Source organism: Pongo abelii, chromosome 19 (assembly GCF_028885655.2).
Source record: "Pongo abelii isolate AG06213 chromosome 19, NHGRI_mPonAbe1-v2.0_pri, whole genome shotgun sequence".
Classification (NCBI taxonomy): domain Eukaryota; kingdom Metazoa; phylum Chordata; class Mammalia; order Primates; family Hominidae; genus Pongo; species Pongo abelii.
In genome coordinates this window covers 8,188,573-8,208,041 of record NC_072004.2, presented here as the reverse complement: position 1 = coordinate 8,208,041, position 19,469 = coordinate 8,188,573, and the positions used below count along the sequence as shown (strand labels likewise).

Below are 19,469 nucleotides of genomic sequence, written 5' to 3'. Positions count from 1 at the left end.
CGCTCTTGTTGCCCAGGCTGGAGTGGAATGGTGCGATCTCGGCTCACTGCAACCTCCACCTCCCGGGTTCAAGTGATTCTCCTGCCTTTGCAAGTCTGTAGTTTACATTAGGGTTCACTCTTTGTGCTATGCATTCTATTGTGTTTGTTTGTTTGTTTAGAGACAGGGTCTCACTCTATTGCCCAAGCTGAAGTGCAGAGGCGCAGTCATGGTCCACTTAAGCCTCAAGCTCCTGAGCCTAAGCGATCCTTCCACCTCAGCCTGCCAAGTAACTGGGACTACAGCATGTGCCACCATGCCTGGCTCATTCTATGGGTTTTGACAAATGTAAAATTACATGTAGCTACCATTAAAGTATCATACAAAATAGTTGCACTACCCTAAAAATCCCCTGTACTCTAGCTAGCTATTCATCCCTCCCTTCCTACTCCCCAAACTCCTGGAAACCACTGATCTTTTTACTCTCTATAGTTCTGCCTTTTCCAAAATGTTATATAGTTGGAATGATATAGTATGTTCCTTTTTCAGACTGCCTTCTTATACTTCACAATGTGTATTTAAGGTTCCTCCGCGTCTTTTGTGGCTTGAATAGTTCGTTTCTTTTTTGCACTGAGTAATATTCCATTGTATGGATCCATACCACAGTTTATGCATTCACCTACTGAAGGATATCTTGCTTGCTCCTAATTTTTGGCAATTATGAATAAAGCTGCTATAAAGATTTGTGTGTGGTTTTTGTGTGGGCATCAGATTTTGGTTCATTTGAGTAAATAGAAGCACAATGATCACGAGATCGTATTTTAAGAGTATGTTTAGTTTTGGCCGGGCACGGTGGCTCACGCCTGTAATTCCAGCACTTTGGGAGGCTGAGGTCAGCAGATCACGAGGTCGAGAGATCGAGACCATCCTGGCTAACACGGTGAAACCCTGTTTCTACTAAATATACAAAAAAATTAGCCGGGTGTGGTGGTGGGTGCCTGTAGTCCCAGCTACTCTGGAGGCTGAGACAGGAGAATGGCGTGAACCTGGGAGGCGGAGCTTACAGTGAGCCGAGATTGCGCCACTGCACTCCAGCCTGGGCGACAGAGCGAGACTCCATCTCAAAAAAAAAAAAGTATGTTTAGTTTTTTAAGAAATTGCCAAACCAGGCCGGGCACAGTGACTCATGTCTGTTATCCCAACACTTTGGGAGGCCGAGGTCAGAAGTTCAAGACCAGCCAGGCCAACGTGGTGAAACCCCGTCACTACTAAACATGCAAAAAAAAAACTAGCCGGGCATGGTGGCACGCCCTTGTAATCCCAGCTACTCGGAGGCCGAGGTGGGAGAATTGCTTGAACACGGGAGACGGAGACTGCAGTGAGCCAAGATTGCGCCACTGCACTACAGCCTGGGCAACAGAGGGAGACACTGTCCCCCCAAAAAAAAAGAAAAGAAATTGCCAAACTGTCTTCCAATGTTGCTGGCCATTTTGCCTTCCCATCAACAATGAATGAGAGTTCCTCTTATTCCACATCATCACTGGTTTTTGGTGTTATCAGTATTTTGGATTTTAACTATTCTAATAAGTGCAGCGGTATCTCATTGTTTTAATTTGCAATTCCCTTGAGAACATATGATGTTGAACACCTTTTCATATGCTTATTTGCCATATGTATATCATCTTTGCTGTCTGTAGATCTTTTGCATACTCTAAAATATTTTGCACATTTTTTAATTGGTTAGTTGAGTTTTAAGAATTCTTTGCCTACTGTGGAAAACAGTCTTTTATCAGATATGTCTTTTGCAAGTATTTTGTCCCAGTGAGTGCTTTGTCTTTTCATACTCTTGAGACACTTGACTGTCTCACTATGTTGTCCAGGCTGATCTTGAACTACTGGCCACAAGCAATCCTCCCGCCTCAGCCTCCCCCATGGCTGGGCTCGGCCCAACACTTGGTTTTTATTTACCCTATTTCTATTTCTATTTCTCTGTTTCAGAGCTGGCTGGCTAATCTTGGCTAGAGCCAGAGACTACAAACTATTGAACTAACAACAATAGAGATTTTTAAAAGAAAAAAAAAAGGTTGTTTTCAAGATAAGTTTACTCCAGTGCTGTGAAAATCAAAATCAATATGCTTAGCACTCAGTCACTTTAGGAAACTAATAAAACCTAAGAATGTTGCTTGTTTTTGTTTTTTTGTTTTTTTATGAGACAGAGTCTTGCTCTGTCGCCAGGCTGGAGTGCAGTGGTGCGATCTTGGCTCACTGCAACCTCCGCCTCCCCAGTTCAAGTGATTCTCCTGCCTCAGCCTCCCGAGTAGCTGGGACTACAGGCACGCGCCACCACATCCAGCTAATTTTTGTATTTTTAGTAGAAACGGGGTTTCACCGTGTTGGCCAGGCTGATCTTGAACTCCTGACCTCAAGTGATCCACCCACCTGGGCCTCCCAAAGTGCTGGGATTATAGGCGTGAGCCACTGCGCCCGGCCATGCTTAATAATTTTGGACCCCAGTTGACCACGGGTAACTGACACCATGGAAAGCGAAGCAAAACCACGAGATACCTTGATCTTGGATTTCTTGATAATGAGAGAACTACTGATAATAAGGAACTACCAGATAGTAAGGGAACTACTGTAAATTCTAATCTATATTGAGGAACGAAGACATGATCATCAAAAGCATAACTGTGCTGTATCTTAAAATCTTTACATTCTTTTTCTTTTTTTTTTGTTTGTTTGTTTTCAGACAGGGTCTTACTCTGACACCCAGGCTGGAGTGCAGTGGTGCGATCTCGGCTCACTGCAGCTTTGACCTCCTGGGCTCAGGCACTCCTCTCACCTCAGTCTCCCTTGTAGCTGGGACTACAGGCCTGTGCAACCATGCCCGGCTAATTTTTGTATTTTTTGTAGAGTCGGGGTTTCGCCATGTTTCCCAGGCTGATCTCAAATTCCTCAGCTCAACCAATCTGCCTGTCTTGGATTCCCAAAGTGCTGGGCTTCCAGGCGTGAGCCACCACCCTGCCTCCCTTCTTCTGTCAAGTTTATTTGTAAATGTTTCCTTCATTATTCAGACTTCATACATTTATTGTTCTCTCTGATGCAATATTACCAGCCTCTTCAAGCCTTGCTGTCTGATTGTAATTCAAATTAAGGTCTGCAGATCGGGAGTTGTCTTTGTAAAGCAGAACAATTTTAGTTTCAATCTATTTTTATCCTCCCTTTAGCCAAAGAAGTTGTGTCCATCAGCACAGTCTCAGTTATGCTAAGGTAATAAACAACCCTAAAATCCTAGATGCTTACAACAACCAGGTTAAATTCTCACCCACACCGTGTGTCTTGGTCTGCTCAGGCTGCCATTGCAAAAGTCCATAGACTGGGTGCCTTAAATAACAGAATTATTTTTCTCACAATTCTGGAGGCAAGAAATTCAAGATCCAGGTTCTGGCTGATTCCGTTTCTGGGGAGGGCTTCCTTCCTAGCTCAAAGACACCTGCCATCTAGCTATGTCCCCACATGCCCTTTCTTCAGTGCATGTTTGCAGAGAGAAAGAAACAGCTCTGGTGTCTCTTATAAAGAACCACTAATCCTATCGGATAGGGCTCCCACCCTTATGACGTGATTTAACCCTAATTACCTCCTAAAAAGCCCTATCTCCAAATACAGCAACATTGAGTAAAGGCTTCAACATATGAATTTCAGGGAGAAACGGTTTAATCCATAGCACTACCTATCCATCAGGTATCTGCTGTGGGCTCCTCTCCACGTCTCCTCATTCCAGCACCCAGGGTGACAGATCAGCCACTACCTTGAATGTCGTTACTGTGGCAGAGGGAATTCACACTAGTAATTAAATGCTCCACATCCACTTCCAAATCTCCTACCAAATATCTCTGTGGCTCAAGCTAACCTGAAACACTGCAGGAAAGAGACTTCTGGAAGATAGTTGCAGTTTAGCTAAACTGACACAATACACCAAATAGGTAAGGAAGAAAGAATACCCAATCCTAGGCTGGGCGCGGTGGCTCCTGCCTGTAATCCCAGCACTTTGGGAGGCCAAGGCGGGCGGATCACCTGAGGTCGGGAGTTCGAGACCAGCCTGACCAACATGGAGAAACCCTGTCTCTACTAAAAATACAAAATTAGCCGGGCGTGGTGGCACATGCCTATAATCCCAGCTACTCAGAAGGCTGAGGCAGGAGAATCACTTGAACCCAGGAGGCGGTGTCAGGCCTCTGAGCCCAAGCCAAGCCATGGCATCCTCTGTGACTTGCACGTATACAACCAGATGGCCTGAAGTGACTGAAGATCCACAAAAGAAGTAAAAATAGCCTTAAATGATGACATTCCACCATTGTGATTTGTTCCTGCTCCACCCTAATTGATCAATGTACTTTGTAATCTCCCCCACCCTTAAGAAGGTTCTTTGTAATTCTCCCCACCCTTGAGAATGTGCTTTGTGAGATCCACCCCCTGCCCGCAAAACATTACTCTTAACTTCACCGCCTATCCCAAAACCTATAAGAACTAATGATAATCCACCACCCTTTGCTGACTCTCTTTTTGGACTCAGCCCACCTGCACCCAGGTGAAATAAACAGCTTTACTGCTCTCACACAAAGCCTGTTTGGTGGTCTCTTCACACATGAAAGCAGAGGTTGCACTCCAGCCTGGGTTGGAGTAGAGACGGGGTTTCACCATGTTGGCCAGGCTGGTCTCGAACTCCTGACGTCAGGTGATCTGCCCGCCTCGGCCTCCCAAAGTGCTGGGATTACAGGCGTGAGCCACCACACCTGGCCCTAATTTTTTAAAATAAGTCTTCAGAGACTTGCTTGGCCCTTCCCTCTCTTCCACCATGTGAAAACACAACAAGAAGGCACCATCTTGGAAACAGAGAGCAAGCCCTCACTAGACACTGAGTCTGCTGGTGCCTTGATCTTAAAGTTCCCAGATTCTAGAACTGTGAAAAATAAATTTCTGTTTTTTATAAATTATCCAATCTCAGGTACTTTGTTATAGAGCACAAATGGACCAAGACATTCAATTAAAATAAATTTTAGGCTGGATACGGTGGTTCATGCCTGTAATCCCAGTGCTTGGGGAGGCTGAGGCAGGAGGATCTCTTGATGCTGGGAGTTCGAGACCAGCCTGGGCAACATGATGAGATCCCCCCTCACCATCTCCAAAAACACTTTTTTTTTTTTTGAGACAGAGTCTTGCTCTGTTGCCCAGGCTGGAGTGCAGTGGTACAATATCGGTTCACTGCAACCTCCACCTCCTGGGTTCAAGTGATTCTTGTGCCTCAGCCTCCCGAGTAGCTGAAATTACAGGCACCTGCCACCATGCCCAGCTAATTTTTTTTGTTTTGTTTTGAGACGGAGTTTCGCTCTTGTTGCCCAGGCTGGAGTGCAATGGCGCGATCTCGGCTCACCGCAAACTCCGCCTCCCAGGTTCAAGCGATTCTCCTGCCTCAGCCTCCCTAATAGCTGGGATTACGGGCATGTGCCACCACACCCTGCTAATTTTGCATTTTTAGTAGAGACGGGGTTTCTCCATGTTGGTCAGGCTGGTCTCGAACTCCTGACCTCAGGTGATCCGCCCACCTTGGCCTCCCAAAGTGCTGGGATTACAGGCATGAGCCACCGCGCCCGGCCTCATGCCCAGCTAACTTTTGTATTTTTATTAGAGACAGGGTATTGCCATGTTAGGCAGGCTGGTCTCGAACTCCTGACCTCAAGTGATCCACCCGCCTCGGCCTCCCAAAGTGCTGGGATTACAGGCATGAGCCACCGCACCTGGCCCAAAAAACGTTTTGTAAATAAAAATTAGCCGGGCATGGTGGCGCATCCCTGTAGTCCTAGCTACTCAGGAGGCTGAGGCAGGAGGATTGCTTGAGCCAAGGAGTTTGAGGCTGCAATGAGCCATGATCATGCCACTGCACTCCAGCCTGGGTGACAGGGCAAGAGTCTCTCTCTAGAAAAAAATTAGAGTAATAAAATTTAAAGATCAGAATTTACAAAAACATCTGGATTGGGGGCATCTTTTGAAAAAATCAGAAGCTCTAGCAAATATTCTATTTAAGGTTTTCGGTTGTATACAACAGAAATCAACCCTGGTTAACTTAAGCAGAAAAGGAAGGATATGAAATAACTTACAGAAAGTTGAAGAACAGGCTTAGAGGAGTAAGAACAAAGGGAGGCTGAGCAGTCAGAGCTACAACCCTAGTCATGCCACATGAGTTTTCTGGGAGAACGACCCTGTGCTGTCCCCTAGACCATGGCCCTGTCACCTCTGCTGCAGGATGCAGGATCCTGCATGGACTAGAGTGATTCCAATATTCCCTTAATTCTTTGCACTTAATGAAAAGGATACAAAGTCGCAGGTGAACAATCTTTTTTTTTTTTTTTTTGAGATGGAGTTTTGCTCTTGTTGCCCAGGCTGGAGTGCAACGGCACAATCTCAGCTCACTGCAACCTTCCCCTCCCAGATTCAAGCGATTCTCCTGCCTCAGCCTCCCAATTAGCTGGGATTACAGGCATGCATGACCACGCCCGGCTAATTTTGTATTTTTAGTAGAGACAGGGTTTCTCCATGTTGGCAGGCTGGTCTCGAACTTCCAACCTCAAGTGAAACGCCCACCTCGGCCTCCCAAAGTGTTGGGATTACAGGCATGAGCCACTGTGCCCTGCCTCAGGTGAACAATCTTAGTTATATGTTGGCACTCTGGCTGACTGAAAGCAGTCCCAGGTGTCTTCCTCTCCTGCACCTTCTATAATTGGAAGCGACTCCACTTCCCACTTACGTTGACACTCTCCCCAAATAGGAAAACCATATGAATGCTGAGCAGCTCCAAATGACAAATGTTCCTCACAGCAATAACCCATGGAGCTGAGTTGCACCTTCCCCTGTTACATAAGGCAGTCTTCCGGGATGTCCCAATCCCACTTGTCTCCTAAAATTAAAATGAAATTCCAGTTTCCATTTGTAATTATGCCCTTCTGTTGTAAGATATTTTTTATACCAAAATGTAATGGTAATAAAATATGTCCACAGGCCGGGCGCGGTGGCTCATGCTTGTAATATCAGCACTTTGGGAGGCCAAGGCAGGTGGATCACTTGAGGTCGGGAGTTCAACCTGGCCAACATGGTGAAACCCCGTCTCTACTAAAAATACAAAAACTAGCCAGGCATGGCAGTGGGCGCTTGTAGTCCCAGCTACTTGGGAGGCTGAAGCAGAAAAATTGCTGGAATCCATGAGGTTGAGGTTGCAGTGAGCCAAAATCACACCATCGCACTCCAGCCTGGGCGACAAGAGTGAAACTCCGTCTCAACAGAAAAAAAAAAAGAAGGAAATCCTATCATTTACAACAAGATGGATGAACCTGGATGGCATTATGTTAAGTGAAATAAGCCAGGCACAGAAAGACAAATACTGCATGATCTCACTTATATGTAGAATCTAAATTAGTCAAACACATAGAAGCAAAGAGTATTATGGTGTTTGCCAGGGGCTGGGGGAGGATGTGACTGAGGAGATATTGGTCAAAGACTATAAGATTGCCGGGTGTGGTGGCTCACGCCTGTAATCCCAACACTTTGGGAGGCCGAGGCGGGTGGATCACCTGAGGTCAGGAATTCAAGACCAGCCTGACCAAGATGGTGAAACCCCGTCTCTACTAAAAATACAAAAAATCAGCCGGGCGTGGTGGCACACACCTGTAATCCCAGCTACTCAGGAGGCTGAGGCAGGAGAATCGCTTGAATCCGGGAGGCAGAGGTTGCAGTGAGCTAAGATCTCACCATTGTACTCCAGCCTGGGCAATGAGAATGAAACTCGGTCTCAAAAAAAAAAAAAAAAAAAAGCCAGGCGCGGTGGCTCACGCCTGTAATCCTAGCACTTTGGGAGGCCAAGGCGGGCGGGCGGATCACGAGGTCAGGAGATGGAGATTATCCTGGTGAACAGGGTGAAACCCCGTCTCTACTAAAAATACAAAAAAATTAGCCGGGCGTGGTGGCAGGCGACTGTAGTCCTAGCTACTCGGGAGGCTGAGGCAGGAGATGGCGTGAACCCGGGGGGTGGAGGTTGCAGTGAGCTGAGATCGCGCCACTGCACTCCAGCCTGGGAGACAGTGAGACTCTGTCTCAAAAAAAAAAAACAAAAACACTATAAGATTTTAATTAGGAGGAATGAGTTCAAGAGACCTATTGTACAACGTGGTGACTATAGTCAATAACAATGTATTGCATTTTGAAAAACGTTGAGAGAGTAGGTTTTAAGTGTTCTCACCACAAAAAATAGTACGTGAGGGAATGCATACGTTAATTAGTTCAACTCAGCCATTCCACAATGTAAACCTATTTCAAAACATCATGTTGTATATGATAAAATAATTTTTAAAAGTTTTTTAAAATTTTTTAAATAATTTTGACAAATTATTCAGCTAAGCTGCTTTCACATTCCTGGCCCTCAGATATGATGTGAGATAATAAATATTTATTATTTTAAGCCACTAAATGTGGGGTAATTTGTTATCCAGCAATAAATAGCTAATACACCAGATCTTTATCAAAAGGGAAAAATTATATACAGACTGTGAGAGTGGCCCCCTTTATTTATGTTACCCGCCTAGCCCCTGTATGCATTGGAGTTTGTGACCCCCACAAAATCACAAAGTTAGTTTCTCTAATTACATTATATATACACGTGTGTTTGTACCTAAGGCAGAGACCATGACATTCCTTTATTTGGTGTCCCTGCCTCCAGGATGACTAGTTCAGTAAGTCCCCCAGTAAATCCTTGTTAGCTGCTGGGGAGAGGATTAAAGTGGGATACAGAGTAGAGATTTGTGGAATGTCTGCTGTGCCTAATTTTCAAGCCCTTGTATTATGTTCTTTGCTCAGAATCTTTGCTTTGTTAGGAACCTTTCCTGGGTTAGGAATTCTACAATTGCTGATCAGGTGTGGTAAGAACAAGAATCTCAAAAGGGGCTCATATTAAATAGAAGTCAGCTGGGCGTGGTGGCTCACACCTGTAATCCCAGCACTTTGGAGGCTGAGGCGGGCAGATCACCTGAGGCGGGCAGATGAGAAGTTCAAGACTAGCCAGACCAACATGGAGAAACCCCGTCTCTGCTAAAAATACAAAATTAGCCGGCATGGTGGTGCATGCCTGTAATCCCAGCTACTAGGGAGGCTGAGGCAGGAGAATCGCTTGAACCCGGGAGGCAAAGGTTGTGGTGAGCCAAGATGGTACCATTGCACTCTAGCCTGGGCGACAAGAGCATAACTCCGTCTCAATAAATAAATAAATAAATAAATAAATAAATAAATAAAGTCGGTCATATACATTAGGTTGAACCATATAAAATTGCCACATTTAACTACTAACACAACATATATGGTTCAACCTAATACATATATACATGTATTAGGTTATTATAACCAAATATTATATAATTATGTTATATATTATTATATATATGCTTTTTTTTTTTTTTGAGATGGAGTCTCGCTCTGTCACCTAGGCTGGAGTGCAATGAAACAATCTCGGCTCATTGCAACCTCTGCCTCCCAAGTTCAAATTATTCTCCTGTCTCAGCCTCCCGAGTAGCTAGGATTACAGGCACATGCCACCATGCCCAGCTAATTTTTTGTATTTTAGTAGAGATGGGGTTTTACCGTGTTGCCCAGGCTGGTCTCGAACTCCTAAACTCAGGCAATCCACCCGCCTCAGCCTCCCAAAGTGCTAGGATTACAGGCGTGAGCCACTGCACCTGGCGCTTTTTTTTTTTTTTTTTTTTTTTTTTGAGACAGTCTCACTCTGTCACCCAGGCTGGAGTGCAGTGGCGCGATCACGGCTCACTGCAACCTCCATCTTCCAGGTTCAAGCGATTCTCATGCCTCAGCCACCCAGGTAGCTGAGACTACAGGCATGCACCACCACACCCGGCTAATTTTTGTATCTTTAGTAGAGACGGAGTTTCATCATGTTGGCCAGGCTGGTCTCGAACTCCTGACCTCAAGTGATCCGCCCACCTCGTTTTCCCAAAGTGCTGGGATTACAGGCATGAGCCACCTCATGCGGCCCAACCTAATACATATATTTTTAACATACCTGATCTACTCACAATTTGTCCCTGTGAGAGGTGACAGCGTGCTGGCAGTCCTCACAGTCCTCGCTCGCTCTCGGCGCCTCCTCTGCCTGGGCTCCCACTTTGGCGGCACTTGAGGAGCCCTTCAGCCCACCGCTGCACTGTGGGAGCCCCTTTCTGGGCTGGCCAAGGCCGGAGGCCGCTCCCTCAGCTTGCAGGGAGGTGTGGAGGGAGAGGGGCGAGCGGGAACCGGGGCTGCGCGCGGCGCTTGCGGGCCAGCTGGAGTTCCGGGTGGGCGTGGGCTTGGCGGGCCCCGCACTCGGAGCAGCGGGCGGGCCCTGCAGGCCCCGGGCAATGAGGGGCTTAGCACCCGGGCCAGCGGCTGCGGAGGGTGTACTGGGTCCCCCAGCAGTGACGGCCCACCGGCGCTGAGCTCAATTTCTCGCCGGGCCTTAGCTGCCTTCCCGCGGGGCAGGGCTCGGGACCTGCAGCCCGCCATGCCTGAGCCTCCCACCCCCTCCGTGGGCTCCTGTGCGACCCGAGCCTCCCTAATGAGCGCCGCCCCCTCCTCCACGGCGCCCAGTCCCATCGACCACCCAAGGGCTGAGGAGTGCGGGTGCACGGCGCCGGACTGGCAGGCAGCTCCACCTGCAGCCCCAGTGCGGGATCCACTGGGTGAAGCCAGCTCGCCTCCTGAGTTTGGTGGGAACTTGGAGAACCTTTATGTCTAGCTAAGGGATTGTAAATACACCAATTGGCACTCTGTATCTAGCTCAAGGTTTGTAAACACACCAATCAGCACCCTGTATCTAGCTCAGGGTTTGTGAATGCACCAATCGACACTGTATCTAGCTACTCTGGTGGGGACTTGGAGAAACTTTGTGTCTAGCTCAGGGATTGTAAACGCACCAATCAGCGCCCTATCAAAACAGACCACTAGGCTCTACCAATCAGCGGGATGTATTGTGGTTTTATCTGGAGGGATAGACATGACCAAGATCAGCTATGGATGCTCTCCTAGGAGGCTGGCCTCTCTGGGCAACATGTCCAAAGCCTGATGGGCATTGCCAGCACTCCCCAAGCTGGCTTTAAAACCCAAATATGCAACTTAACTTTTGGTCTTAGGACCTAACCCTAATGCTTTCCTTTGTTGCCATGTTTTATTCCTGCTGTTACATGGTGGAGGGTGTGGGAGGCTTGGGTGGAAAGCTATAGCAGCCAGGGGGGATGGTGGTAGTGGTGGTTTCCAGGGCACAGGCTCTATGCGCTCTGTCATCGGAGCTGTACAAAGAGGGTGGGACTGCTGCCCAGGACACACACCTGGGCTGACCACCTGTGCTGTGGTGCTCCTTGTTTAACCTGCCTCTTATCTTTGAGCCATTTGGCTTTTGAATCCTTCACTATGCTTAAGCCAACAAGTTGGCAAGTGATACCTCTCTCCTAATCAGCTCTACCTCCTCCACCCACTAACTAGCAAATGTTGGGTCAGGGATAACAAAGTAAAAAGAGGTTTAGCTCTCCAGAGGTGTTTGCCCATGTACAAGTATGCTCTGGTAGAGGTTGGGCAGGTTTAGGCACTAACGGGTGCCAAAAGGCTCCTGGGCAGGAAGAACTGGAAAACAAACTTCTTCTTTCTCCCTTCCTCTCCCTCCTCCTCTAGCTTGCCTCAACAACAGCCAGATATGAGAAAAAAGAGACGGACAATTTATTCCACATCACTCAAGCTCAATCAAGGCAGGGAGAAAACAGAGGAGTGCAAAATCCTCCCTTTCTCATTCCTTGCAATGATGAGGACCAACCTATTCAAGGGCTGGGGGGAGGATGAGGAGATGGGGTCAGATGAATGGACAGAACTTGGTGCCAGGAGTTCAGAAAAGGTTACACGTGTGTACCCTTCTGCTCAGGATCCAGGACTCCCTCCTGGGTGATAGGGGTGTCTGTGATCGTCTGTGCCCTTGGAGATTCTTTTACTGAGCTGAAACTGCTGCTGCAGGACATGGCGCCACTGGGGTGGCTCAGAATCAGACTCCAGAAACTTTTATGGTTGAAGTAGCAAAGGATCGCTGGGAAAGGACAGGGACAGGGGAGAGGAAAATTGTGACTGGGAGGTTAAGTGACAAGCAGGGTGAGACCAAAGGGAAGATAAGACCCTAAAAATCTAGCCCTGGGGATTGCCAGCCTCTTCCCTCCACACTTTCCCTGCCCTAACCTACCCATGTCCCTTCCTTCCCCCAGGGCCCTCTGGCCACTCACCGCAGGTGACGTACAGGATAAGCACCAGCCAACCGATGAAATAGCTCCAGCCGATGGGGATGGATACATTCCTCTCCACCTCGAAGATCCAGATGTTAATGGGGAATAGCATGAGGGTGGAGAAGATGAAGGTGACTAGGAGACAGGAAGCAGAGGGTCTCATTGTCATACAAGAGTCCCACAGGAGGTTCTTCCTCATCTGCTGGGCTACAGCCACAAACCACATCACCACGCACAGAGTGACTGGCCCCCGAGGCTCCAGGAGTCAACCCCTCCATTTCTACCTCTCCTGTGACGGGGGAATGATGTAACTCCATTTTCAGTTCTGTTCTCCCACCACCCACAAAACCCCCCATACCACACCCAAAGAAGAAGGAGAAGTGCCCAGGAAGATGGGGATTAGGAAAACAAAGGACCTTTCCAGAGCTAGGAGGCACCTTCACAGAAGCTCAAGATGGTCCCGATCAAGCCGACAAAGGGCAATTTCTGAACAGCGGGCAGGTAGGGCAGGTGCAACCAGATGGTGAGGACGAGGCCCAGCCCCAGAGTCAGGTTGAAGCTTAACTTAGCCACCTTAAACATAGGCTGATTTGTCCACAGCTTAAAACTGTCTGGGGAAAATGACAAACAAACAAGATCAACTAAGGATTTACAAAAGACGAAACATAATCAAATGAGCAAACATAAGAAAATGTACCGCCGGGCGCGGTGACTCACGCCTGTAATCCCAGCACGTTGGGAGGCCAAGGCAGCTGGATCACAAGGTCAGGAGTTCAAGACCAGCCTGGCCAACATAGTGAAACCCTGTCTCTACTAAAAATACAAAAATTAGCTGGGCATGGTGGTGCGTGCCTGTAATCCCAGCTACTCCGGAGGCTGAGGCAGGAGAATCACTTGAACCTGGGAGGCGGAGGTTGTGGTGAGCCACTGCACTCCAGCCTGGGCAACAGAGTGAGACTCCGCCTACAAAAAACAAAAAAGACGGAAAGAAAATGTACAGGCCCATTAATAATCAGAGAAATGCACATTTGAAATAACAATGAAATATTGCTTTCACTTCTTAAATAATCCAAGATCCTTGATTTGGATATTGTTTGATAACCACAACCACATGCAAATAAATAACTCAACAGAAAAAAATGGACAGAGGACTTAAACTGCAATTCTCCAAAGAAGGAGTACAAATGTCTGATAAACATATAAAGCTCAACACAAAGAATTGCTAATTAAATGTGACTTGTGAAAAACCATCGAGGCCGAGCACAGTGGCTCACACCTGTAATCCCAGCACTTTGGGAAGCTGAGGTGGGAGGATCTCTTGAGCCTAAGGGTTTGAGAGCAGCCTGGACAACATAGGGAGGCCCTGTCTCTTTAAAAATATATAATTGGGGTCGGGTGCGGTGGCTCACCCTTGTAATCCTAGCACTTTGGGAGGCCGAGGTGGGCAGGCCACTTGAGATCAGGAGTTCGAGACCAGCCTGGCCAACGTGGTGAAACCCCATCTCTACTAAAAATATAAAAATTAGCTGGGCATGGTGGCACGTGCCTGTAATCCCAGCTGCTGGGAAGCTGAGACAGGAGAATTGCTTGATCCCAGGAGGCCGAAGTTGCAGTGAGCTGAGATCACACCACTGCATCCCAGCCTGGGGGACAGAGTGAGACTCCGTCGCAAAAAAAAAAAAATATATATATATATATGTATATATATAGACACACACACACAAACACACACAGACACACACACTTGGCTGGGCATGGTGGCTCATACCTGTAATCCCAGCACTTTGAGAGGCCGAGGTGGGCAGATCACGAGGTCAGGAGATGGAGACCATCCTGACCAACATGGTGAAACCCCGTCTCTACATACATATATATATAAACTGTCAAATTAGCAAAGATCAAAATAAGATTGATAACACCTAGTATAGGAGAGTATGTAGAGAAAAGAGGTCCTCTCATACACTCCTGGTGGGCAGCATTTGTGGTGAATGATCTGGTACAAAAGATCCAGAAAATCTACATTCTTTGACCCTACAATGCTTCTTCTTGGAATTTATGTTAAGGAATAATCAGAGATCTGCAGCAAAATCTCGGTACAGGAATTTTCTTTGCAGAGATATTAATATGTCGGCTGGGTGCGCTGGCTCACGCCTGTAATCCCAGTACTTTGAGAGGCTGAGGTGGGCAGATCACTTGAGGTCAGGAGTTTGAAACCAGCCTGGCCAACATGGTAAAAACCCCATCTCTACTAAAAATACAAAAATTAGCCAGGTGCAGTGGCACCTGTCTGTAGTCTCAGCTACTGGGGAGGCTGAGGTGGAAGGATCACTTGAGCCCAGGAGGCAGGGGTTGCAGTGAGCCGAGATCACGCCACTGCACACCAACGTGGGCAACAGAGCGAGACTCCGTCTCAAAAAAAAAAAAATGTCCAATAAGCTCCTTGATTTACAAGAGATCTGTAAAATAAATTATACTATCCCCATACATTGCGTTATTGTGTGTTCATTTAAAATGGTGATAGGTGATAGACTGGGCACAATGGCTCACACCAGTAATCCCAACACTTTGGGAGGTGGAGGCAGGAGAATCACTTGAGCCCAGGAGTTGGAGACCAGCCTGGGCAACAGAGGGAGACCCTGGTCTCTACAAATTTAAAAAAAAAAAAAAAAGTAGCCAGGCATGGTGGCATCTATGGTGCCAGCTACTCGGGAGCTTCGAGGTGGGAGAATCACTTGGGCCCAGGAGTTTGAGGCTGCAGTGCAATAAACTACAATCATACCGCTGCAGTCCATCCTGAGTGACGGAGTGAGACACTGTCTCAAAATAAAAATAAAAATAGATGCTTGTCTCTGAATAGAGTGTCTCTGGAAAGAAACAGGAGAAACTAGGGAGGGAGACTGGATACTAAGAGATAACAGACTCACTTCACTATACAATCTTTTGTATTCTTTGAATTTTCACTTTTTATACACTACCTAATCCTAATTAAATAAATTTTAAAAATCAGTGATGTTTGGCCGGATGCGGTGGCTTACGCCTGTAATCCCAGCACTTTGGGAGGCCGAGGCAGGCGGACCACCTGAGGTCAGGAGTTCAAAACCAGCCTGGCCAACATGGTGAAACCCCATCTCTACTAAAAATACAAAAATTAGCTGGGCATGGTGGTGGGCGCCTGTAATTCCAGCTACTTGGGAGGCTGAGGCAGGAGAATCGCTTGAACCCCAGAGGCAGAGGTTGCAGTGAGCTGAGACCACAACTGCACTCCAGCCTGGGCAACAGAGCAAGACTCTGTCTCAAAAAAATAAAAAAACAAAAATAAATAAAAAGCCTGGCTGTCTTTGAGTAACTCCATAGAGCAAGGCGCCTATGTGAGTTTTAGAGCCAGGCACACCTGAGTTGCTATTCCAAACCTGTCATTATTAGGTTGATCCATGTGAAATGCTCCTTTCGTAGGTGAAAAGCAGTCAAATATTAGCATGTCATTTGGTTCAATCTAATAGCTTTATGACCCTGAGCAAGGTACTTAATCTCTCTGAGTCCCAATTTTCTCATCTCTAAAATAGGGATAATTATCCCTATCCCTTAGGGTTGACTGAGGACTAAATTGAACAAATGGATTAAGTGTACAATAAAGGATAGCTTTTGTTTCTCCAAATTTATTATAAGGACATAATATTTCATAATACTTTCATAATTCATTATATGAATACTTTCATATTCATATAATAAGGACGTAATACTTTCAGAAAATAATAGCTGTGTGATTTTTTTTCATGCTAAGGAGAGTGAAAAAATGGAAATAAGGGTCAAAAGCTCTGGTTTTCCCCAGGAGCAGAGAAAGAACTCCAAATTCCTGAGGGGTGAGGGAACAGCATAACCAGAGACTAACAAGAATAAGAGCCACGTGTGGTGGCCACGGTCTGTAGTCTGAGCGTCTCCAGAAGTTAAAGCAGGAGGATCCCTTGAGCCCAGAAGTTCGAGGCTGCAGTGAGCTATGATTGCACCACTGTACTCCAGCCTGGGTGACAGAGTGAGACCTTGTCTCTAAAAGAATCAGTGAAACAAACAGAAAAAAACAAGGATAAGGAATGAAGCAGCTGCAAGAATTCAGGGAAGGAAGGAACACAGAAGCCAGATGTGGAAAAAGGAAAATGATCCAGAAAAAACAAGGCCTGAGGCAGAAGGAAAGGAGAATGTGTGGAATCAGGGCCTGAGAGGGGACATTGCAAGCAGTCCTCTCAAAGCTCTGGGTACACAAGACTAAGGAAATCCCCATCTCACTGGGGCTCTTGTCCCTGGTAAATTAGGCGATTAATGAATGATTCTCTTGTGCTAACAGTCCATGCCCCTCGTAACTTTTTTTTTTTTTTGAGACAGAGTTTTACTCTTGTTGCCCAGGCTGGAGTGCAGTGGTGCGGTCTCGGCTCACTGCAACCTCCACCTCCCGGGTTCAAGCAATTCTCCTGCCTCGGTCTCCAGAGTAGCTGGGATTACAGGCATGTGCCACCATGCCTGGCTAATTTTTTGTATTTTTAGTAGAGACGGGGTTTCACTATGTTAGCCAGGATGGTCTCCATCTCCCGACCTCAGGTGATCTGCCTGCCTTGGCCTCCCAAAGTGCTGGGATTACAGGCATGAGACGCAGCACCCAGCCTGATGTTTTGTTTTGTTTTTTTTTTTTTTTGAGACAGGAGTCTCACTAAGTTGCCCAGGCTAGACTCAAATTCTTGGGCCCAAGCAATCCTCCCTCCTCAGCCTCCTGGATAGATGAGACTACAGGTGTGCAGCACCATGCCCAACTCTCTCACAGCATTCTTAGAAACACAGATTTGGCTCTGGGTTTTATCAAAAGCAGTGACATTTTCCATTGCACCAATCAAATCTATTTAGCCAGGCTACAGGATGAGAAATGATCATCGGAGGTCTCAGTGCCAGTGGAACCATCTTGCAGGCCAAAAAGTAAAGATGACCAGAGAGAGGGAACAAGAATACATCCAGGGTGCAGATACAGAGGCCAAGACAGGCTGGCGGCCTGGGCTGGGATGGGGGGTGGAGGGGCTCACCTTTCCCATTCTCTAAGTCAGAACAGCTCCTGGATTTGCAGAAGTGCAGGAGCCCCATGGACATAATGTGGGCTGATGTGTGGATTCTGTTGCTGACATCTACGGGCCAGCGCTGGTAGAAGCGGCTCCTAGAGAGGTACAGCCATTTCTTGGAGAAGGCCATGACCAATAGTAGGATAAAGGCAACCAGGCTGAGCTCAGAAGCCAACACCTGGGCCATCCAGCGGAAGCTGTGTGTGATTCTCCATTGAAAGGGCAGCGGAGAGTTCCGGCGCTGGCCCAAGGACCTGTTACTACTGAGGGAGAGGGTGGAGGACAGCAGTCTCCCATCTTGTCCCAGCTCACCTGTGCCCCATCCTGCCTCCCCACTCTTCCTTTCCTTTCCAGGTCTCTGATGTTGGTCTCTTTCTCCTTCTGACCTGGGGAACTCATTCCCAGAGTACTCTGCATCCATCTTGAGCACCACTTCACCCCCTGTCTCCCCCTTCCCTCACCAGGCTCAATCGTCTCTTCTCATCTTTTAGATATTTTCATCAGCTGCCACCATGCAGCCTGAGGTCTGAGAAAGAATGAAAGTCTAATAAAAGACCTCGATCAAAAAAGAGACTCTTGATCCAAGAGAAGGCCCCAACCCATTCAGCAGGCCAGGTCCCCTAACTGCCACGGAATTTTCCTGGGGCACAGTGAGATGGGGGAGGGGAGCCAAGGCTTCGGCAATTTTTTTTTTTTTTAGAGAGACAGGGTCTCCCTCTATTGCCCAGGCTGGGGTGCAGTGGCACAACCTTGGCTCACTGCAACCTTGAACTCCTGGGTTCAAGTGATCCTCCCACCTCAGCCTCCTGAGTAGCTGGGATTACAGGATTGTGCCAGCATGCCTGGCTAATTTTTCAATTGTTTGTAGAGATGGGGTCTTGATATGTTACCCAGCCTGGTCTCAAACTCCTGGCCTCTGCCAGGCACGGTGGCTCACGCCTGTAATCCCCGCACTTTGGGAGACCGAGGTGGGTGGATCACCTGAGGTCGGGAGTTCGAGACCATCCTGACCAACATGGAGAAACCCCATCTCTACTAAAAATACAAAATTAGCTGGGCGTGGTAGCACATGCCTGTAATCCCAGCTACTCGGGGGGCTGAGGCAGGAGAATTGCTTGAACCTGGGAGGCGGAGGTTGCGGTGAGCTGAGATCGCGCCATTGCACTCCAGCCTGGGCAACAAGAGTGAAACTCAGCCTCAAAAAAAAGAAAAACTCCTGGTCTCATGAGATCCTCCCCACTTGGCCTCCCAAAGCATTGGGATTACAGGTGTGAGCCACCTCACCTGGCCTGTGGCTCCAGCTCTAACTCTTTCTGGAAATCCTGTTTCTCAGGCCACAGCTCAGAACTGTGGATCTGACACCTCCCTCCAGCTTCTGCCTCCCTTTACATATGAGCAATGGTCTGTGAGAGGCCCTCCTGTGGTCTGCATATGGTTAATTTGTCTTCACCAAACCTCATGCTGAAATTTGCTCCCCAGTGCGGTGGTGATGGAAGGTGAGAGGGCCTAGTGGGTGGTGTTTGGGTCATGGGGGCAGATGCCTCGTGATTGGATTAACACCTTCCCTGAGACCTCACTCCATTAGCTCCCCACAATAGCTGGTTGTTAAAAAGAACCTGGCACTGTTACCAAGCAAAAGTGCTCACTGCCAGATATGCATAGAAGCCAATACTCCAATACTGGGGCACTAGGTTTTGAGAAAAGAAAAGCTTTATTGTGAGCTGACCCACAAGGACACGGAAATCCAGCTCAAATCTGTCTCCCTTTGCTGGCCTTAAGGCAGTACTTTTATTAGAAAAGGTTTAGGGGGAGGATTCTGGGATTAGCAGGTGATTGGTGGAAAGAAAGGAGAAGTCTAGAAAGTCCTTAACCGTGTCCAGTTATCTCTTCAAACTTCTTCATGGGTTGCATGTGCAAATTTGGTGGCGTTAGTATGAAACGTCAGGTGGAAATTCAGGCTGTGACATCAGCAAGCTCGTTCTGTGCAGATTGCAGTCAGCCATATGGGTTCCCACTGATTTCAGCCAGTCCTGTTATAAGCAAAGGGAAT

General features: G+C 47.4%; 1 protein-coding gene across 1 annotated transcript; it reads right to left on the bottom strand.

Moving 5' to 3' along the window:
• Positions 1-11,753: 11,753 nt before the first annotated feature.
• Positions 11,754-18,071, bottom strand: ODF4 (outer dense fiber of sperm tails 4). Its single transcript, XM_054535391.2, has 4 exons — positions 17,387-18,071; positions 12,761-12,934; positions 12,324-12,458; positions 11,754-12,133 (listed from the first exon to the last, which is right to left on the bottom strand). Exons 1-4 carry the CDS (start codon positions 17,838-17,840, stop codon positions 11,949-11,951), a joined length of 948 nt encoding a protein of 315 aa, XP_054391366.2. The 5' UTR covers positions 17,841-18,071; the 3' UTR covers positions 11,754-11,948.
• Between the last annotated feature and the right edge of the window lie 1,398 nt (positions 18,072-19,469).